At 36.1% G+C, this 23161-nt stretch overlaps 2 protein-coding genes across 3 annotated transcripts; both read right to left on the bottom strand.

Moving 5' to 3' along the window:
• Positions 1 to 801: 801 nt before the first annotated feature.
• Positions 802 to 8261, bottom strand: LOC103716689 (B3 domain-containing protein Os05g0481400). 2 transcript variants are annotated; one of them, XM_008804792.3, is made up of 7 exons: positions 8021 to 8260; positions 6335 to 6400; positions 5876 to 5974; positions 4883 to 4917; positions 4601 to 4772; positions 4240 to 4446; positions 802 to 1253 (listed from the first exon to the last, which is right to left on the bottom strand). In XM_008804792.3, the coding sequence occupies exons 1-7, from the start codon at positions 8090 to 8092 to the stop codon at positions 1065 to 1067; spliced, it is 840 nt and encodes a 279-aa protein (XP_008803014.2). In that variant the 5' UTR covers positions 8093 to 8260; the 3' UTR covers positions 802 to 1064. The 2 variants fall into 2 exon arrangements, with proteins under 2 accessions (XP_008803014.2, XP_038980814.1); XM_039124886.1 differs by lacking the exon at positions 6335 to 6400 and having other exon boundaries at positions 841 to 1253; positions 8021 to 8261.
• Positions 8262 to 11271: 3010 nt separating this feature from the next.
• On the bottom strand, positions 11272 to 20857 carry LOC103716690 (KH domain-containing protein SPIN1-like). Its single transcript, XM_008804793.4, has 7 exons — positions 20533 to 20857; positions 20324 to 20412; positions 17443 to 17594; positions 15201 to 15317; positions 15008 to 15124; positions 12206 to 12349; positions 11272 to 11847 (listed from the first exon to the last, which is right to left on the bottom strand). The coding sequence occupies exons 1-7, from the start codon at positions 20610 to 20612 to the stop codon at positions 11701 to 11703; spliced, it is 846 nt and encodes a 281-aa protein (XP_008803015.1). The 5' UTR covers positions 20613 to 20857; the 3' UTR covers positions 11272 to 11700.
• Positions 20858 to 23161: the final 2304 nt, after the last annotated feature.

The raw sequence follows: 23161 nt of genomic DNA, 5'->3' as shown, positions 1-23161 counted from the left end.
TATAGCTATCAGTTAATATACAGGTGCTAATGCACATGCCTGACTTGGATTCCTAGAATTCTTTCTCAACCGGCAAATTGACGAATTCATAAAACCTATTAATTTGAGATCATTATTGAAATTTTTTGAAGTTGATCTCAATGTATACACTACTTATTTAGTTTACCAGGTCTCATTATAAATCTTCTTCTGGTCTCTTCATGTTTCATTTATTTTGCGTGATAACCAGATATTTTCCACAACCTCCCATCTGTTTCCTTTTCCATGCATGAACACTACTAATCTATCTGCAGTTAGCGGTGTGGTATTAATGCCATGTTGTTAGGAACACATGAACAAAGTTTTAAATGAGGTTTCATATCCATTATAATGGCTGTTATAATAACAGTTTCAAAGCTCCCTTTGTTATGTTTATTTATATAATATCGGGAGCACAAGATAGCAGCTGTCATTACAAGTTATTTAGTGTTATAGTTGTCTTTTGTAAATTATAGCGTGAGTAACAGCTATTATTTTTACTGGTTCCCTTCTCTGAATTGAAATAATATTTTTGAAAATTGTTTGTTTCATCAAATGTCTCTCCAAAAGTGATTGTATGGCCCCAAAAAGATAAATTTTTTAATCCAATGAAAAAAAATAATGATATTATTTTTTGCTATTGCTCATTATTTTTCATTATAATGTCACTATTGCTTTGACTCTAGAGAACTAAAAACTGGCTCTGCTTCTTTAGGCTTATCATTTTCAGGTTGACAATGACTAAGCTCAGACGTCAACATCGACACTGCTCCAATGAGGTGCTTGGTCAGAATACCTCAAATTAATGGAAACAGTAACCACTTTCAAAAAGCATATACAAATGTTTAGCAATATATAGCCAGTATCAGGTCCACCCACCTCATGTAATCTATAATAGTATTAGCCTGCATCAAACTAAAATGATCAAACCATGATAATCCATTCAGTTTAAAACGTAATCAGACCAGCAAAATGATACAAAATGGTCTGATATCGGGGAATGCTCGTATAACAATCCTATATCGCTATTCGGCTGTATGTGTGAGCTATCCTGGTCGACGTTTCCTAGCTCTTTCAGCTCGCCTGAAAGATCCATTGTTTGAGACGGGCTTTTGAGAAACAGTTGAGTCCTCAACAGATTCTTCTGCTTTTGTTGATATGTTAGTTCCTTTACTTTCCACATCAGCAATCCTGTCATCACTATCTTGACTTTCAATTGCTTTTATAATGTAAACCTGTGAAGATACAGAAAACAGTAGTTGTGAAGATACATGTTAAGAGCAAAATCATGGGGCAAAGGAGGAGAATCTATATACTACTAGCAACATTTCTCCCTACAGTAATTCAAAAAGTGGTTAAAGTTTGATTCATGGTAGCTTTCAGTCAGATATGATCATCTCAGATGTTTAATCAAGTACAGTACTCTGATTCCTATTTCTCACCATGCATAAATTTTGGCAGAATGAACAGCCTGAGCTAGTTCCTGAAATCAATTTCATTTGTATGACAGGGATTTATCACTCAAGATTTTACAGAAGGGATTTGTTTGTAAATTAGTTTTCTTCAAAGGTGCAGCATAATTAGCAACTCATCAAGTGTCATTATTGAGCAACCATATTGCCAATGAAATTATGTAACTTAGTGAAGGCTGTCAGAAGATTAAGCTAAGTTCCATGTTGACTTGGACCCTCCCTGCTCATCTTTATTTCAACTTGAAGAAGCTAAAACTTGCATCTTGGCTGAAGTTCTGGGTGCAGCTCCAATTTTAAAGACAGGCTATTGTGGAAATAATATTAGAACAAAGAGCATAAGCAGAGGAGTGACACTGATCAATTTTTTTCGAGTTCGTCAATGCAATTCTTTGTCATTGTGAACTTGCTGTTTTCCTGTCGTCTTCCGTCCTACTTTTCCTCTTAGTTTTTTGTAATATGCACTAAATCCTTTGATACTGAAAGGATGGCTGCCTGCTAAATCTAAAAGAAGGGTTCCATCCATCTATTGCAGACAATTCTGCCAGTCATCCCAAACAATTTCAAGAATTTGAAGCCAGTTCTTAGAACAATTTTGTTAATGGTTGAGAAAATTGTGAGGAGCTTAATTTGGAAACTAGCAAAAACAAAAGACTTGTTCGCGTCAACTAGGATCAGGCAATACTACCAAAAGAAGGGGGAATAGGCAAATGGAGAATGGTGTTTAATACAGGAAGCATTCCAAGCAAAAGATTTGCTGAATGCATTTCAGTGATGCAAGTTTATCAAGGGCTGTCATAAAGCATAAGTATTATCAACAACAGTATTATATACATGCCAAGTTCCTACGTCAGAAAAGATAAATCTAATATTAATCAGCTGTTAGCTGAGCCAGAATGCAGCAAAAATGGATTTTTAGCACATGTCGCAAGTATCTGTACTCGAAAAATGGCCTTCGGCAAATAGCTGAGTCCCTCAAATATGGATTTCAACTAAAAGGAGTAACAGCGAGCTTGCTCGTAAAAGAGAATATCAACTCTTAGGTGAGATGTTAAACTACTAAAAAAGATGCATTCCCACCCAAATAGGTTGTTGTACCAATTTGTGAGACAACATAGGCCATTTTAAAAGCAAAACTTAAATAAGTATGTTTCAGTTTGTTGTTATCCAATCCTGAGACACTTTCACTTCTGAACAAGAATTCGAATTCAATGGAATGAGCTATGGTACACGAGGGTACAAAAGATTGAGATATCACATGCCAATGCTGTGCCAGCCTGGCACCAGCATAGCATGTGATTTGTGTACCATGCCAATGCTTGGCACACCCTCACACCGACATGTCAAGTGCAGTCAATACCATGCCAATGATGCATGCTGGCAAGATACTAGGATAGTACATATCAAGCAGTATCAACCAAAATCCATGGTGAAATTGCCAAGCATATATTTCTGGAATTTGTCAATCCATAAGGCTTTGGGTTGGACAATCTGTATAGTAAATAGGAATATCTAGAGACTTTTCTCTGTACCTGGATTAATGGTCAATCAGTTAACAGAAGAGGACCAACTATATTATTACATGCTGAATGCAAGGGAGATGGTGCTAGAAACGTACAAATGCCTTGAATTCATGCTATTCAGGAGAGTAATAATTTAAGAGGGTTTAAAGTAAAAGCGGCAAAGGTGGAATCAAGTATAAAATTGGAGATTATTCATTAGCGAAAGCTTGTTTGGCCAGCTACCTTGAAAATTTTATTCAGCCATATGATTACAGTGTCCCTTTATCAAGTAAAGGTGACACATGGTATACTTTGGCTGACTGGTTTATTGGACAAGAAAATCTTGCAAGGTTTGTTTTCTGTAGGTTAAAAGTGTCCTTTTACCAAATGAAGGCGACACATATCCAGGCAAAGTATAGTTTGACTGGTTCATTCAACAGGAAGATTTTACAAGGTTTGATTTGTCTAATGAATTGTGGGATGTGGGCTTTTTGGCGCATTTATAAGAAAGGAAAGAAACGAAAGAAAACCTTGGGATCATCAGGCATGTTGTCAAAAAAAAACAGAGTGGATTTCAAAAGCAAAAAGGCATCAGCTTTGGATCTAATCAGCTGCATCACTTGGACTGTCCATTTAAGATGATGGCATCATAGGTGGATTTGTTTGTGTGCTAGGGCACCGAGTGCTTGAGTATGGGTCTGCACGCACATAAACTTCATATACCTCAAGTACAGTTTGCCCCACAACAAAGAACACAAAGCATGGTAGTTAGGTTTTGTATACTAGATTTATCTTATTTGGCATCAGATTTTCCTTTCCTTCTTACTGCACAAATATGCATGTCCAGTCCCACCATATGACCAGGTTAATAAAGTGGAATTCCAAACAGTATGAAGGATGTATTTTCTAAGTCAGATGGTTACAAAGATAAACACAATGAAAAATCCGAACGAATCAGAAATCGTCCTGCTTTTGATCAGAAGAAGTTCCTATAGTCCAGACTACTTCCAAACTCTGAAATAAGCTATTAATGTAAACATGGCTTTCAAAAATCAACTGAGAGAAAAATTTATAGCCACGTGATATGAAAATAGAAAGACTGGAGAGACATGATATATCGTCAAGTGAGGTTCACGCAATAAAAATGCAAACTATTGGTTGAGATCAATTTTCACATGAAGATAACGATGTAAAACTAAATAATAATGATTATAAAGCATCTTACATATAATACATAAAAAAAGGATTACCTTAAATCTGTCTGGCTTGACTAACTCAAACACTAAGGCATCTCCATCTTCCAACTTGTGGTCCATTGCGAAAGCTCTCCATCCACCACTAAGACCAGTTCGGTTCCCAATATAGATAGCATCATATTCTAAACCATTCTCATCTTCTAAAACCATTATCATCTCATGTGGAGGTAGGTTTTCCTTGCAGAACTTTGATGGAAGACCCTTGTGATCATGATATCAGAAACATCCACACACATAAGCTCTTATCCTTTTCAATTGACTGTGCATGCATATATGCATTTGTGTCTGTGAATGTGTGTGCATGCATGCATTCATCTACATGTGTATATGTATGTATGTGAAAACAATAACTTACAAGCCAAAAGCAACTTGATACGTGTGACCGGAGCATAGATTTAACAAAGGAGGGGTGGTTGGAATTTAGATCACTTTGAAGCTTCTCTGCTCTTTGTACTGCACCAATTTGTTCTTCATATGAAACAACTCTTCCAGTGTATACTCTTCCATTTTGGTCACTCCTAGAGTATCTGGTAGAAAGATAATAATCACCATTAGCATTTAGCAACATCAAGACCAACATAATAATTTTTTTAAAAAAAAAATCAACCAAGTAACTGGCCTGATTGAAAAGTATTACCTTTTGCGGTATGATCGGAGATCTATGTCACCAACCTGACACATCCTTAAGCACTTCAGAAAGCTATCTTTTTATACTAGATAAAAATTTCAGATAATAAATGATCCTAAAGACTTCCATACAATATAAAAAAATAAAAAAGAAAACTATCAATTATAACATAGCACAATTAATAGTGAAGTCTGCAAGGAGACGATAGTTTGAGCAGTTTGCTGGGGGCATAATTGATTCCAAGCTATAGAAAGAACTAATTTTACATGGTAATAGGCATTACAAATGATCCATCAAATGTTTAAGTTAGACTGAAGACGTGACAATGATGCACTGCCCTATCTAAAAATCTTGCCATCTGTCATCATGTTGATCTTATCCAGTCTAGAGGGACCTAGAAGTGTTGATCTCCAAGTGCGTAACTGTAATTAGTATGACAGGTTTGCTTTCAGTGCAGATGGCCCATTAGGTTTCACAGCAAGTTCTTTTCTTACCCAAACTTGCCTTGCCAAGAAAATCATCAGTCAGCACCAATTTCTGAAGGGTTGATGTCCACATCAAGAACCATACAAAATGTTCTCAAAATTCAATAAATCATGCATTCATGACTGATGTACAAGTAAATATCAAATAAATAACTTAAGAATAAGATGGTAGCTAATGATTAATAAACTGTTTAATCAGTGGACCTGAAAGAAAGGTGTACCACAAAGTTGGATTGGGCAACTTTTCACCAGTCAGCTTGTTTGTGTTTACTTAATAGGTGTTAATTTCTCGAAGTGATAGGTCAGTGCAATTGCAAATGGCTATACAGTACTAAGAGAAAGATAACAGATTGAAGTCAGCCATGAAGTTTCTAACAAGAAGAAAGAAAGTATGAAATAGCAGCCTTTTATAACTTCAATAAACATATCTATCTACCATTTTTATCCACTATTATGGATGTTGAACAAAGATATAATCCATTCTTCTATTATTAAATTGAAAAGATAGATGACTTACTTCATCACAGTATGAAGGAACTGGATTCCTTGCTCTTGAAGAGCGCCTTAACTCTGTCATTTCAAGGTTTTTCTTTGATTTGGGGCTTGCATGACATTTCTGCAAAACAAAGCAGGCCCTCAAAAAATCAATACATTCTCCTCAGAGCCTTGATTTAAAAGCATAATGTATGTCAAATTGCAGCACAGATGGATTTGCAAATTGTAGTGTAAAAATGGATTTGTTGTATTTTCATTAAACTTTGTAAGTTGTTTCAAGAAAAAGGGGTTGCCATCAAGATTCAGTAAAGAATAGCAATTTGAAACATTTTAATTTTATGAGATACCCACAGAAATACTCACATTCATTGAGCTAGAAGTCTCTTGAACTTGGAAATGATAATAAACCAAATCACATCCCACTGCGTTAAATACAAAACAGCAAACTTCTTGCATGCATTTTATTGATGTTTGAACTTACCAAAAGCTTGTACTCGCATTTCGCAACTTCCAATAGGCATTGTGAAATCTTCGAAATTCCTAAATCCTTGTTAAACAAAAAACAATGCAAATAGTGAACACAAGATATAAATTTTAGAATTGTTCGGCAGAAACTTTTGCATTCAATTTTCATTACTAGAGTGTATCGCGTATATTAAGAAAAAAGAAACAAGAATATGTGCATATAAAATCTATCCTTAATTAAAAAGAGGATAACAAAAAAGCTATGTTGCAGAGCTCCTTTCTCAGAATGGAATTGTAACTCAGGATTAGGCCCTTTCGTTTGGGACTTCATGAGGCATGATTTGTGATGGCATGGCCAGGCCAGTTCACTTGACCAGCACGACCTAGACCCATGCATGCGTCGCACACGATGAGCAGTAGTAGACTCCCAATAGGAGTCTGTTTTTTCATCTGAAGCAAGCGACTCCTAGTAGAATTAGAAGACCTAGGGCTGCTAGAACTTTCTTAGGGCGATGAGCAACAGTAGACTCTTGATAGGAGTGTGCTTTCCCATCCAAAGCAGGTGACTCATGGTAGAAATAGGAGGCCTAGGACCGCTAAAACTCTCCTAGAGCCGCTAGAACCCTATATCACCTCTATAAATAGGAAGCCCTTTTCCACCATGACCCTCCACCACGAGCACTGCACCTCCTCCTCTCTTCTTTCTCCCTCCTCCTTCCTTCGAACTCGCCATTCCCATCAAAAATCGAGGTCGAAGAGCGCCCCTGGAACCAAGGTTTCAAGGTCTAAGATGGAAAAGGTAAGTAAACCTAATACTCGTTACTAGTTTATTTCAATGCTTAGGTAAAGAGAAATGGTGATGACAAACAATTTCCTGGCCTTTATTTATTTTAATAAAGGACTCATTTTCAATTCAAAATTAACTCAAATTGTATATCTTATCCTCTAAATTAGTCTTATGTACCGAAGACAACTACTAACGTGATTTACCTCTACTTCTGTTGCAAGTATGACCCCACAAACCTCCACTGCTGGCATAAAAAAATTACTAAATGGTTAAAAACTGCTGATCGTCCAAATTAGACGTGCTGTTTTTCCATCATTATTACAATATAATCGCATACATCATAGCTTCCAAATCTATATATTAACAAGTTTCATCTGCGACAACGTAAAGGAAGATGGGCTTAAAGTGCACCCTAGGTGTAACTACACTAGTAAATGATAACTCGTTAGTCTAACCCCTACTTCTGCACTTGTTATCCACTGATTCATACATCTCTCAAAATCTCGAAGCTTCTCAGAAGAACCATTCATCCAGCACATCTAAATAAAAAAAGAAAATCCAAAAAAAAATTCTCCTCCTCTTGCTAGACCGTATAATAAACTATACAAAATGTAGAAGGAAAAAAACCAATAAATGAAAAATAATAAACTGGCCTTCCATTCCACTGCCAAAAATTTTCTCGGCAAGAATATAACCTCATAAACACCACCGAGCCATTGCCTAACCGGAAAACAAAGTGTATAAAAAACAAGGAAAAAAGAGGCAGTCTTCTTTTATTTTTCAAGATTTCAAATGGTTATCTACAAATCAGTCATAAAAATCGAAATGCATAAGTATTTTTGCATCAATAACATAGAAACAGGGATTAGAGCAGGATTTTCGTTCTTCATTGACCATTTTTTTAATGATTATTACCTCGAGATGCTTGAGATTTTCTTGGATCCTTTGCCTTCGGATCTCTTCGTAGGAGTTCTTATCATCTGCCATCACCTGTTGACCTCTATCCCACCACTAAAAAATTTTTTCCAAGTGCGCAAGAGATCGATTTTTCTCACAATAATCACTATTTCTTGTTTTTCTTTCTTTTTCCCTTCCCCTATTTTTGGGCGCTCGGCAGCTGCGCGCCGAGATGAGGAACCCCCCTTTCGGACCGCTCCAAGAGAAGGGATTTGAAGTCATTTGCTGTACTTCTTCCACAAGATAAGAATCTGTTGTGTAGACATCGCATCAGGAACCGTCCAAGTCAACTTGGATGGCGCGTAGAGGTGAGATTCAAAATGGTGGTTTCTGAACGCTTCGTTACCATTTTGGGGTAAACATACACACCCTCCAAAATAGCGGGTTTCTAGTGACTTCTGCTAGTTGGACACAAAAAGCCAAAAGTTCACGCGTTTTTTAAGAAGGTAGTTTTATATAACAAAAGAAAAAAAAATAAAATATAAAAGGATCAAGCAAACGTAAAGAGAAGAAAATGCTAGAATCTATTTTTTTTCAGAAGAAAATAAACTATTTTTTTTCAGAAGAAATAAACTATTTTTTTCAGAAGAAATAAACTATTTTTTTAACTTTCCTTCTTGTAAAAATGCTTTTCAAAAACCATTACTAAATTCTTTTTTTTATTTTTTGCTTTAAAGCCAAAAAGTTTTTTTTTAAAAGTAATACCAAACATGTGTTTAATAAATAAAAGTAAATTATGTGATTAAATGGATAACAAGATGGTAGCATTGTTACTTGTGAGGATAAATATACCGGCTATTCATGTATATTGGAATTGATAGTCATGGTTTTCATATCTATCGAGAAAACTTAACGATGTAACATATAAAACATTAGATCTCATCATCTTGGCTGGCGTAAATTGATATATCCTTGTAAAATTAGCCAGCATATTATATTATGCAGCATTAAGTGCTTTTTATTTTTAGTTTACTATCTTATTACAAGGATTTGATCACCTAAAATTATAACCAATTTATCTGGACCACCGTTGATCTAATCCAAGAAAATCCAATACATTGCCAACCAGCCAAGTAACCACAAAAGTTATTTAAAAAAGAGGAGGAAGAACTAATAACATAGAAAAGGAAAATAAATGATTGTCTTGGATGTATGACTTCATTTCAATTTTGTGCACAGTTGACAAATTGCAAACTAGACAATCAGCAAACAAAAAGGCGCTAGCTTTTTTTTTTCCATTTTTCCTAGAATGAAAGATATCCAATGATAAGGTAATCTGCTGTAATCAAACTTTAGCAAGTAATAGAAACATGACAAATATATTTTCATTTCTTTGTCAACTAACCATCACAAATTCAAGAGCATCATATATGGAATGTGCAATTTGTCTTTGTGCTAAACCATACATATTATACGATGCAACCGCTGTAAAAAATCATTAAAGTCTCAGCAATATTTCCATTGGCTAAATGATTCTCCAGTCTGTTCTATGCCAATCAAATTAATGAATAACTACTCGATTATACAAGAATTTTTATGATTTATTCAAGAAGTATGGATCGATCTTTTCAAGAAAAGGCGCATAGATTGCAAATCAACAGTTATGTCTTTCATGGTGATGGCATACATAGGACCTCTGTTGAGACCTCAATTTCAACATTCAACACCAGCACCAACATTAGGAGTCCTTTCATGCTGACCCATATCTTCTTGCTCGCTGAAGAGGAAAGGATTTATTGGGTTGGATTAGTCCTGTTATTCCTTTGTTCACAGAAAAAAGGAGTTAGTCCCATTTAGCTACCTAGAAACACTTGATGCAGCTCCACAAAACACAACACACTATGGGAAAAGCAGGATTTTTTTTTTCTCCTCTCTTTTCTGCAGTGGTTAGGGAGCTTTTATATGGGCTCCATATTTGCCACACAAAGTCAAAGGAAATTTATCTAAATAATTGATTAAAAATCATGTTATTAAAAATATTATTAAAATTTGTAGTTTGTCTATGTTTTATATTACTTTAATTACATATTCTTTGCATCATGTTATCCTACAATCGTTGTTTGTACCTAAAATGTGATGATAATTGAAAGGTACGGACATGTCTGAAATTATTGAACACAGATGAGGGAATTGGTTGACTAATTGATTTAAGATTAACGGTTGTGTTTGGAAGCAGAATAAAAGAATCAAAATAATTAGGCTAACTAGAATAAGTTAGAGTAAGAAGAGGAATGCTAGATTATTCCATCTTTTTTTTATAAGAATTTATGGTATACAAATTTTCTTGAAAGAACCATTCTGCCATTTTGAAAAATTATTTGTTCTATGGACTGTGACTGTTTGGCTGAAGAAGTAAGCAATTTTTGTTCATTCTATTCCATTTTTAAAAGTACAAAAGCTGCAGACTCCAAACTGCTTCTCTTGCTCTCTGCGACGACGCATCACTTTGAAAATCCTCCCTCTCATTCTTTCCTATTGCCCAGGGAAGCATATTTAGATAATAGAAAATCATTACGCTTGCTAAACTTTTTCGATATCAGAAGACTTAACAAAGCTAAGTTTGGCATTTGCAACTGAATAACCTGATTGCGTTTAGTTTGCTTTAACTTCTCAAAACCAGGAGGTCAAACAAACTGGAAAGCATAAGCTTACAGGAGCTCCAAAATTCAAATCAAAGTTAGCACATACAAGAAGAGGTAACACCAGTTTCACTTTAGTTGGTTTGACCTGACTTGACGCAAGATTCTGTCGATAAATTTAGTAAAACCTAGTATACCTGCTTGAAGAACTTCAAAAAAAAAAAAAAACATTACCACATAACGCTCTTTGAGTAATGTACAATCATGGCTTATCAACTTAAAAGTTGCAACTCAACATTGGGTCAGACACCTAATTGGTTCCTCTTTTCCAAGTAATAATAAAAATTTGGAAAATCAAAATAACGAGCAAAATTTGCCGTATCGAGCATACCGTACCATACCGAACCTTTATGCAATCTTGTACCATACTAACATTTGGTACACCTCACCATCTTATACTATACCACATACCGACACTGTAATAGAGTGGTACCGGTATGGGGTCCGGTACGAGACGGCGAACCTTGATGATGAATATATCTGGCATCCATTTTTTACAAATAAAGGGCACCGACAATTAGGAATTGCAATATCACCATCCCCTTCACCACAGAATATAAGACTGTAGACTGAGGAACTTCAATTCAAGGCTAAACAATTAAAGATGTGTGTGTATAGCTATAGCTTACAAATTAATAGTGCAATGGTACAGCTTAACTGAAGTCAAACAACAAGAACAATATTTAAGTTCAGGAATGTTCGTTGACAGTCAAACATAGCTAATGGACCCGGGTTAAAAGTAGAAAATGAATAAAATGAATACCCTAGGTTCACAACAAACATGGCTCAACATCAACAAAACAGGAAGACCTGGTAGATGTAGTCACAACAGATGCTGTGAAGTCTTCTTTCTTTCTTCTAATGAAAAAATTCCACTAGCAGATCAAACTCACCAGCTAGTTATGGTGTTCTCCACACATGCTTGACTAAGTAACTTGAGCTGAAGGCATGACTGGATAAAGAAAATTTGACAACTACTGCTGAGCTAATAATTATTCTCTACCGTCCTGTTTTTGCTCGCTTCATTCCACTATTTCCAAATGGAGAAACGCTGCCACTTGGATGGAGGCTATCCTCTCTTAAACCTGAATTCAACATGGCTAGCTCCCGAAGCTGCTGCCTCTTGTAGTAATCCTGCGATTCATCCTGTAGATGACAAGATACATGGTAACAAAAATGGAGTTGAATTGAATAATACTAATTAGGCCTATGAAGAACTTCAAAATTGCGGAAAACAGAGATTATGACTCCACATGGAAGGAAGTTCCAAAGAACGAGCTAGAGAAAGCTAGTAGAATAAGGAAATTGACACAAGGGTGTGTCAGGACATAAGGAATAGATGGTAATACCCATATTACAATTGGGAAAATAAATTGTATTGCATGGCGTAATTCATTGCAATGAAGTCTGCTCATTGTATGGTATGTTATAACATGCTTAAAAGCTTCTAAAACTTGGCAAATTAATGGGGTTGAACAATTAATACATGCTAAGAAATACTTACAATTGGTTTGAGCAACTCTTCGATAATTTCCTGTGCCTGTCTCAACCTAACATCAACAACATTCACAGGTAACTCGGCCTCAATCAGGATATGCAGCGGATCATTTAAGTGTTCATAGCCTGGTCTTCCCCTTAGTTTTTCCTCCTTGAAGTTTAGAAGAATAAATACAATAAGTTTTTAGCTCCAAGCTAAGAGAAAAGCAGCAAATGAAGAAAATAGTATATTAGACCAATACTTAATTGATGTACATTTCGTTTCTGTGATCAACCTAGCTTCATCAATAATATATTATATGTAATAATCAGAGACTCATTACTAAACCTGGAAAAAAGAGCACTGCATTGTTTGAGTGACATAAAATACAAATTTTAGAGAAAAATATGAGAAATGTCCCAAGTTTAAATATACACAAAAAGTTGACAAAATCACTAGCTAGACATGAAAAATTAGTCTGGAGGATATAATTTCATCATTATAAAGATACTGTATTATATGAAAATACACCTGCTAGGATTCGATTTGAATGGACAAGACAAAAAGGTGTCTGTGGGTGCCCTGTGGTGAATCCCTGCTTTCAAACTCATCAAACTACATTAGATAATGATACAACTAGCAATTTTATATGGTTTAGACTTCAGAGTGTCGGACAATAAAGAGTGCCCAAGCACACTAAACAAGTAGAATACGTCCGAAGTTGAAGGGGATGTTCAGTAAAACTAGGAAAAAAATAGGGTGACAAATGAGCATAATAGAGGATGTGATAGAAGGATAATGCAGTGAAGCTACTGAGATGATAAGGACATGTGCAATGAACATCTGTTGCTCCTATGAGGAGAGGTATTCAAGGGTCCAGAACAGGGAGCAGATGACCTATGGTAACCTAAATGAGAGTTGCGACGAAGGACTTGAAAAATTTGTAGTGATAGCAGAGAGCCCTTCGTATGAATGACTAAAAAGGAACACACAAAGCCAACTAAAATTGAAATAAGGCTTGATGGGTGTACTTATGGCTTTTTAAAAGTATTGGCTATTGATAGAACCACTGTACAACTAACATAGAAAAGCTAGTTTTAGTTTAACATATGAGCTCTGATAGCTAGAGACAGCCTTCACAAGAAAGGTGGACTTCAATCAAAGGGTCTGAGAGGAGGCATAATCTGAAAGATCAACTTGGAAGTGCTGAAAAATATATCCAGAGCTGCTCTTAGTGACATCTTATATTGTTTTTAATGGAACGGTCTTGGACTATAGTTCCCAATTCACATGTTGAATAACTGAACAAAGATGAATACCTGTTTCCATTGAAATTCATGTTATACTTACTTTTGGTTATGGTTGGTAAATATGACAGTATTGGAGAAGATGCAACTTATTTGAACATGGCATGTAACTATTCGACAATCTGTTTTGACCACACTGTGTTTACACACTTGCAAAGCAAAAGAATGCTAAATAGAAACATAAACCTATATTAAGAAGAGAAAAAGCTAAAAGTGCAACATATGAAGAAGACGTATCAAGCTCTTTTATGGACAATTTAATTATACATTTACATGCCCTTTGTCAAAAATGGTGAAACAAGATTGATTTTTCACCTATTACTAAATGTTTGGATAAAGAAGTAAAATCACCGAAAATTTCCAAACTTGTATATAAGCAACATAATCATAAATAAATTTATTTGTTAGGATGCTAATGAGTATTTACACAAAGAGATAACATTTATATTTAAGTATGCGAGTTTTACTTCTTAAATTTATGGTGGCATTCATATTAATATATATATATATAGACCAAGGTCCGCCGTACCGGTACCGGTCGGCGTACCGGTGGCCGGCCGGACCGGTACGGTACCGGTCCGGTACGTACCGGCCGGTACGGTACCGGTCCGGTACGTACCGGCCGGTACGCGGTGGTTTCAAAAACCACAGCGCGCGGCGCTGTGGTTCTAAAAAAAAAAAAAAATCGTACCGGTGCGAACCTGCCGGTTCGCACCGGTACGAGGCCGGTACCGGCCGGTACGGGCTCCGAACCGGCCGGTACGGGCCGGTACGGGCCCGTACTGGCCGATACGGATAAAAAACCGGAAATCCGTTCCGGTACCGGTCCACGGCCGGACCGGTACGGCATTCCATGATATAGACCATATTTTCCTAGTTGAGAACCTCTAGCATAAAAACATTCGTGACCAATTTGGTCGAATTAATGATAAGTTTGGTGCTTGTTCTGATGAAACTGGACTACTCTAATTAGTTATGGTGAGCAGGTGCACATGAAGCATATGTGTGACTAAAGAATGGAAGAATATCTGTTATATAATTGCAGCGAGAATAGCAAGAGAGATATGTTGAGGTAATGGACTAATATTTGCAAACAGGATCATATCTCTAACCGGTTGCAATCTCAAGGTCAAAGAATGAACATGCAAACAAATGTTAAGGCCTGATATACATTGTAGACCCCTTCAATAACAGCTTAAGATTTTGGGGTCTAGTGATTAGTTAACATGTTATCAATTATCAAAGCCATAGGTCATGGGGTTAAATCCTCCTCGGGCCAATTTGTCTTTAAACCACCTGCTTGCTATCTTGATTCTTCCTTTTCTTGACTCATTCCCGGTTCCTACCTTGAGTCATGCGAGTCTAGTGGTAAGTGAACAAACAAAAATATCCTTAGATGCAGAGTATCACCTTTTGCTTTACCCCGAAGCTACTAGGATATAAGATGAATAAAAAAAGGGTTCTCTAATATGATAGCTAGGAGAAATATCTCCTGGAAAACACCTAGGAGAACTTTCATTACCTTGCCAGGATCTTTTATTGAACCCTTTCCCCTAATGTAAACACGACAGCCTGTAGAAGCTTCCACCCGTTTTAGTGAATTGCCTCGGGGTCCCAGGAGACGCCCAACAAAATTGAACTGAACACCAGCAGAAAAGAGTTAATCATGAACCAGTAACAAGTATCCTATATCATCATGGAAAGGAAAGACCTACATTAGGATAGGTGTTCACTGGAATATCCAAGCGTAAGATCTTCTTGACAACATATGAACTTGGGCTTGGTGGTGCTCCTTGCCAGTCTAGATTCATTCCTTGTAGAAAACCTATTCTCTGCTTAAAGATTAAATGAAGTCCACAGATATGGTCAAAAAAGAAGCTAGCAAAAAGAAAGCCAGCACATAAAACTTATTTTCCTGGTGTACTATAATTAGTTAGGCAACACATTCTGGAGCAAACTAAAAAAAAAAAAATGAAGCAGGAGATACGCAATTCTATTGAAAATCCAAGCAATAAGCAGAGAAGAGATCATGACCAGACAAAAATACTACATATATTGATACAATGTCCACCAAAAGAAGATTTCATTTAATTATTATGTAGGACAGGGAAGTTCTAGCTCTATGGTAAGTTATTATCATATTGAACAACACTCTTATAAAAATCATAAGCATAATGAGATACGATATCTCAAACTTCTTCAAGAACCAACTGCCATATCCATATGCAGATATTAAATTGACTCCACCTCATCTATGTGGGACAAAATCATGATTGTTGATTATGTAATAGTCTCAAGGAAACTTCATGGCATGTATATAGACTGCGTGAGGAAGTGTATAACTTACAACGACTGACCAACATCATAAAACGGGAGCACTCACTGCAGCCTTATGCCTTATGCCCACAATTTCAAAAAATTTCAAGAAAAATTATTCATAACAGTATAATACAGCTTCCTGAAATTTTTAGCACTTGTATAGAATTACAGTAAGTTAAAGTTGTAGGAGCATATGGTGCCTCCAGATAGTATATGTCGAGCAACGGAGGATGGGAATTTCAAAGAAACTTGGATGACTGTTAGGGCGATATGAGGGCTTACAAAGAAGTAATCTTATATCTAAATCTTCAGGCCTTCAAAATGAAATCATGTTGATCATATTGGACTCAAAAATATAACTTTTCAGACGTAATGGCTTTGTAATATAATTGATCAAACAAGAAGAGTCTCGCATTTACTCCCAAAAGCAATTGCAATACATTAGGGTAGCTACCACACATATAGCAATAGTTCAAAACTATTTTGGCTTTGTGAGGTAAGAATGCTTCCATAAATAAAATATATGTAGGAAATATTGCAATAAAGGGATACAAAATATTCATCATACAATTAACACTGCAAGTGTCTAAGATCTATGCACAATGAGATCTCTACAAAATTCATGACCTCTTGAGGAATGCAGTTTATGAGATAATCTTAAAATAAATATGATCAAGCACATGAATATGAAATGAAAAAATACAGTTGATGAGATGATGGATAATGATAGCAATGAGCTTTATTTTTTATTTTCTGATTCTAGGTTTAGGGCAATATATGCTGGCTAGTTAAGGTTGAGAGACCTAAAAAAGTAGAATTCAGATGTGCCAGTATTTATATTTTATCCTGTCCATCTGATAATAGACCAAAAGAAGGCATTATCAGAAATAATAGCTTTATGGTATTTCAAATTTGATTGCAATATATCATATAGAAACATGACAAGAGTGCAAAAAATATGTAGAAACTCAAAATAAGAAGTACTTATTGTTCCACATCTGATGGGACCAAACCTATGGCAAATCAGAAAATTCACCTTAGAAATTTTTAATCCTTGCACTACAGTTGCATTCCTTCACTCTTTTCTGGGAAAAATAAGTTAGTAGAATCTTTTTTTCTTTGGTAGTTAGTAGAATCTTTGAAATTTACTGATAGGCATATCTAATGGGCGAAAGCTATTAATTATTTGTAACATTAGATTATTTATTATATGATGAAGACTGATTAAGTATAATATGATGATGTCATTAGGAACTGGAGGATATTAAGCTCTGCTGTACCTTTGAAAGTTTGAATTTGCAGTGCCGTGTTTTCAGTTCAAACCATATTTGATCCCTTTCTGGTAGAGCTTCAATTTTCTTAAGGAAAATCTCATTAATATATAATGAATTCTTGAACTTGCACAAGAGTATCTCATTTACTTTTAAAGGCAAAGAGCTATTCGCAGTAAAAGGTTATCCATACTAAACAATTCTGATGGAAAATTTGTTATACTCAGAGCATAATACGTAAATAGTCGAGGGAAAGAAATATCTCTTACATGAACTTTGTCTTGTAATTAGATAGACAAAAACATAAATTTAGGCATTCAAAACAATAAAACTAGTTGTGCAAATGGAAAAGAGAGCACATATTCACCTCGTGCTGAAGCCCACTCCAACCACCTAAACTAGTTCCCCCAACATTAGGAATAAGGTTTGAAGAAGCAATGGGACTGGGACTTCCATGCTGCATCCTGTCGAAATCCCCAAAGCCTTGGTTGGAGACCATTCCTGAGACTCGTATAATTTCTGTCAGAACAAAACAAATACAACTGTTCATTAAACATCAGACTAATAGGAAAACTAGAGATCAATGCACTTTTAAGGTAACAGCTAAAAAATATCTCCTCCTCCCTTCCTCTAATGATACATTTGGGGTCCTTCTAAATGATAATCTAGGCTGTCTAATGCAAACTTCAGGATATATTTTAGCAATCAAACTATCATTACCACAAGATCAATGAACAATTAAAAAGAATGCAAGATGAAGAAAGACTTTAATTTAATCATTCAAGTATCAGATTATCATATTATTTTACATATGTCCCTCCAATGGAATTTAGATCATTTAAAAGGGCCGCTGAGTATGTGCAGCTTATAAATAGCTAATACATGGGAGCATCACTTCCAAACATGCATCAAAATATATGACGCATATCATACAGATCCTTTTTCTATCTTATCCTTATGCGCAACATATTTAAGCTTCTTCTGCTGTTAACTATGAAAGAAAATTCCAATTGTAGCAACTTCCCAACAAGTAATAGTGATATCCATTTATTAGTGACAATTCATTAGAAAGTATTGCACCAAAACTAGCCAAAAAGGAAGAACCTGTTATCTATCAACACCTTCCACCAAATCACAAACTGTAACAAATTGAGAAATATAAATTCTAAGAAAATTTTATTTAGCAAAATGGAAGGACATAGGTTTTAGTTTTGTCTCTTTTTTGTGAAGGAAAGGTTCCTTTTCAGCACCCTATTATCTGGATATCACTAACTGATGGAGAAATCTGCAATATCTTGTCAAAATTTTTACAAGATTATCCTCAAAAAGCTGCAAGACACAATCCAGTTTGACAAGCAGCAAACATAATTAAAGTTGTATACTCATATCCTCTGTCTCAGCAAGAAAACAGGCACTATTATCATATTTCAAAAGATGATTTCTCCAGCAAGGCCCTTATAGTTCAAATAATTCCTCACAAGCTTATCCTGCCTAAATTCCAGAAATAGAAAAGGAAGAAATAAATCAAACTACAAACCATGCAACGTTTCCCCTCCCCGCCAGTATATCACTGAATGGCAGATTAGGTACTCAGGAAAGTTCTTTTTAGTAGTTGGGACGGTTCCTTATTGCAAATGCAAAATAACATTTGCAGCCGTGCATATTTCAGGATGCATGTCCAAGCATGAGTGGACTTCAAACTTATTTTTCCATGATGAAGTTTTTATTAATTTTGTTTACATATAGCTGAAACATTGCTCACATTGTTTCTACACGTAGACAACAACTATTATGAAACAGAAAGTGGGAAACAACTCTGTTCTCAGATCAAAGCATCTAATGCTGGACCACAAGATAACTTATGATAATATATCTGTTCTTAAGTGCCTGTACTATTAAAATGTATTGTAGCCTTCTCTTTTTTGTAATCAGAAAAGTGAAAGGAAGCACATAAAGAAGTATGTATTGTACATGAGTCGAATAGTCGATAAGTTGGTAGGTATAGTATAGTCGCTCCACAGCATGTAACTGAAGAGAATCGATTCCAGAGCATAGTCATGGCCTGACCTATCCTACCAACTATTGTCAGTTAACTTAATGAGTCCAGTTGCGCCTATGCATTGAAAAGTGCTCCCATAATGAATTCAGAGCATAGAACCAACAACAAAAGGACCACCACAGAAATATCAAAACAGAAACAAGAGTATGTGGAAGAAAGCGCTAAAATTAAAACATTGCCACAACCAAAACACAACAGGCAAGAAAACAGTAATATAACCAAGAATATCATTGCCAATCCAAAGAATTACCATCCACATGGAAGGGAAGTCTTCGTTTTAGCTATCTTGTCAGTTAAGCAAATAATCATCTAACAGGAACAGTCAAGAACTCCATCTCAGAAACAACAATAGACACCCTATAACATAATCTGCTATGCGCCAAAGGCACCTATACAACTAGGTCCAACTACTGTAGGTGCAAAGAGCAAACCTCTAACTATTATCAAGTTCCCAATCAAAGCAATACTTCATATCTAGCCAATATATTCTAGCAGGATAGTAGGTACAAATTAAATGTATTCAAAAAAACAACTGTGCGACTGCATCAGTTTAAACAACTGAACAGCTTCCATTGTACATGACCACATGAACAAAGATTATATATCCCAGATACGTTTTCCAACCAACAATCACCAAACAAAACCACATCTTAGAAAGCCAATAAGCATTTCTTATGACACATAACTAACATGAATAAAATGAGCTATCTCGGACAGAACTCTTTATAGAATAAGGCAAGAGACCTGTGAAGACAACAAAGCAGAAGATAATGAAGCAAAAAGGGTAAAGCAGCTATTAAGATCTACGAAGAAAGCAGTAGAAACTCTCAGACTGATCGGGGCACTTGTTAGATTGCATGAAACACTACACTTCTCTCGGTACAGCAGTCTTATCAATTGTAGCCATATTCACAAAACCCTTAGAAACACCTAAAGGCTCATATTTATGAACCACTTCGAAAATTCTACAAAGGAATGCATTATGACACCAGCCTTGGTTCTATAATTCCAATTCCCAATACGTCATAGCAAAAAGAAAGCAAAATTAAAGTAAACCGATCAAGCAATGACATCAGACAAAACAAAGATCGGTAAACACATCCTGAAAACCTGATGAACTAGCAATTAACTGAAAACCTAAACCAAGAATTCAAAGTAAAACCACGAGAAAACTCAATAAAGCACTCACCTTGATTCAACAAACGGCTACATATAGGAAGAACCTGCATGAAAGGCCCCAGCTTTTGATGCTCCGCCAACAGCTCTGCCAAGTACGGACTATACCAATAACAAAGAGAACAATCAAAGATTCATAAACGCCAGATATCATACAAAGATTGAAAATTTACGAGAAGAGACATCAAAATACTGTCTATAACTCTATATATCTTGTTGTACCTATCTATATCTGGCGTGCTTCTTATCTGTGGGGAGGGGGCTCTCGCAGGCGAGAAGCTGTGAGTATATAAACCCGACATGCTTGTATGAAGAAAGGTGTTGCAGAGAAAGAGAGAGGAGATAAGAGAAAGGTGATGAGGGAAAGAAAAAAAGAGGAGGTGGATTGTAGAAAGGTGTTGTCTGCGGGCGCTGAACGAAGATGGCCTTCAGGCTTCAGTACCCTTTCTCAAGGTGGGCAACCCTGCAACCCGTAAAAAAAAAAATAGGAGTAGGAATGAAAGAAGGCAAAGAATAGGAGCGTCATGGAAATGAGTGGCCCTTTGGGTTCTTTCTCTGGAGGTTTAAATAGGTCCCTGGGTTTAAGGGGAACTTTATGTGTCCAACTTTTTACAGCATGACAGAGAAAGTTGGATGCTGTTTAATTTTGGTCGGAGAGAGAGACTTGTGCACCCAATGACCCTCGTAGAGTGACACCTATATGTAGTGGCAAAAACTATTTTGATGGAGAATTAATTGGTTTAGTGTCTCTCATGCATAAAAAGTGCAGCAATCTCATCAGTCACTGCTGAAATGGTGCATATATTTCATGATGCATTACTGCAAAGATGCATTTCACATTGACATTGGTTGATTTTTTTTTTTTTTTGAAGGCACCGACGAATCCTATGGTTTGGACACACATTTTTATGCTTTGGTTTTTACATGCACATTGCCAGGAGACAGTTGTGCAAAGGGCCAAGGATGATAAGGTTCATTGAGGCTTTGAGCCAAGGAGCAACAAAGATACTTTAGTGCTTTAAATGGTCTCACATGAAAGAGTTGGCAAGGCACCACCAACCTAATATAGCCCATGAAGCAATAAAAACATATTTTCCTTCTTTTTTTCCTTTCTTGTGAATAAAATGGATAGCTAATTTTTAATTCTAGAGATGATAGTTGGATTAGAAACAATAATTAGTTACTACATATTGAAATTAACCCATCTCGTATATGTTTACCAAAGATTTTTTGGATAATATGTATATGTTTACTAAATTATTATTTTTCAAAATATGAAATCAAAGATATGAAATAGGCGACCGACTATGGTAAAGATAATGGATTGTGTATAGAGAAGATTTTGTCATTCAACTTATAGATATTGGATTGGAGAGAAATTATTCATTAACCGGAATCCATTATTTAGTTGCTTTCTAGGTCATACATTTATTGTAGCCAACAATTCATAAAATCAATAAAGTTGCATATGCTTTTTCACTAGATTGTTCATGTAAAAATGAGCCGACTATATTTCCTTCTCATTGCCAAACAACCACCTTATGCAATCCTATGCACATGGAGCTAAAGCTAAAATGTTACATTTTGTGCCACTCCATTTCATATTTGTATTCTTAGGATGGGACTAAAGAGTAGTTTCTCTAAATGTAGCAGCAATTTTGCCAACATCATATTCCATATTCAAGACATTCAAAAAAATATATCATTACCAGTTTTGAAAATATAATTCAAACATAATGTATACTCATAAATCCTCATACCAAATCGGATTTTTTTGGAGAAACACTTCATCATAACACGAGCAACAGCGAACGAAAACAAGAAAAGAAGCAAGCATCTGATCCGATAAAGATTCATATGGTAGTTTCTCTTGAAGCGAGGAACATTATGATGCGACAAAATTCGATATTTTTCTTCGAATTCAGCCAGAAATGGAAAATGCATGGGCGAAACATATAATTCAATAAGAAATTCTTTCCCGTAATACCGAACATTTAGATCACAATAATACAAGATCAAACCGAAGCCTAACATCTTAATCATTTATCAAACAGTAAAATTACAATATTGTATACACTTAAATGCAAGGGCATAGATTGCAGAGAGAGAGAGAGAGAGAGAGAGGGAGAGAGATAGGGGGTGAATAAGAAGAAGAACAGAGCATAGGATTCCCTGGTGGTCTAGCAGAAAAGTACAGGGCAGTGCACGTTGGGGGGCAGGGACAGAAATGTGGGGGTTACCACAAAAGCGCTTTGCTGCTCTGCTCCCCTTTTAATTTTATTAAATCACCCACACATGCGCATCTCTACCCCCCAAATTCCCATGATTCCATCATACGTTACAAACCCCCCGCTCTCCTCCTTGCCTTCTTGTCATCACTCTCACAGAAACCCACACCCCCTCGCAATAATATTATTATACCATCCATACTCCATGGATTTGGTACCCCATAATCCTACTTTGTCATCACCTAAAGCTCACACACCTCCCCCCATTATATCAAAGTATTCAGAGGCCGATAGGCAGTACTCTCTCTCAGTTTTGAGTCCGATCTTTTGGAGTGGCGAAGTTGGTGGCGGTGGAAAAAAGTTGAGGACCCTACAAGACTAACAACAGTCCCCATAAAAAAAAAAAACCTACTTGTGGCGAAATCTAGTAGTCCTCGTCACCGCCCAAAGCCCACACACCCCTCATCATCAGTACTCGTCTTAGCGTTTCAAATCTAATCCCGTCGAAGTGACCAGGTTGGTGGGAGTGGAAAGAAAAAAGTTCAGGATTCTGGAAGACTAACAACAGAGTTATCCATCGGTTTGACACCCACCCTATAAAACTACTCCATTGTAGCACAAAT

This window comes from Phoenix dactylifera, chromosome 3, assembly GCF_009389715.1.
Source record: "Phoenix dactylifera cultivar Barhee BC4 chromosome 3, palm_55x_up_171113_PBpolish2nd_filt_p, whole genome shotgun sequence".
Lineage (NCBI taxonomy): Eukaryota > Viridiplantae > Streptophyta > Magnoliopsida > Arecales > Arecaceae > Phoenix > Phoenix dactylifera.
Note: the sequence above shows the minus strand (reverse complement) of the source record. Positions and strands in the feature narration are given on the sequence as shown.

Coding starts and splice junctions, on each gene's coding strand:
- LOC103716689 (XM_008804792.3), bottom strand. CDS start 8,092: ATGGCAGATGATAAGAACTCCTACGAAGAGATCCGAAGGCAAAGGATC. Junction 5,975..6,334: donor AATGCGAGTACAAGCTTTTG/GTAAGTTCAAAC, acceptor TTTGTTTTGCAG/AAATGTCATGCAAGCCCCAA. Junction 4,773..4,882: donor CTCCGATCATACCGCAAAAG/GTAATACTTTTC, acceptor TCTTTCTACCAG/ATACTCTAGGAGTGACCAAA.
- LOC103716690 (XM_008804793.4), bottom strand. CDS start 20,612: ATGTCGGGTTTATATACTCACAGCTTCTCGCCTGCGAGAGCCCCCTCC. Junction 12,350..15,007: donor CAATAAAAGATCCTGGCAAG/GTAATGAAAGTT, acceptor CTAAACTTCAAG/GAGGAAAAACTAAGGGGAAG. Junction 11,848..12,205: donor AAGAGTTGCTCAAACCAATT/GTAAGTATTTCT, acceptor TGTCATCTACAG/GATGAATCGCAGGATTACTA.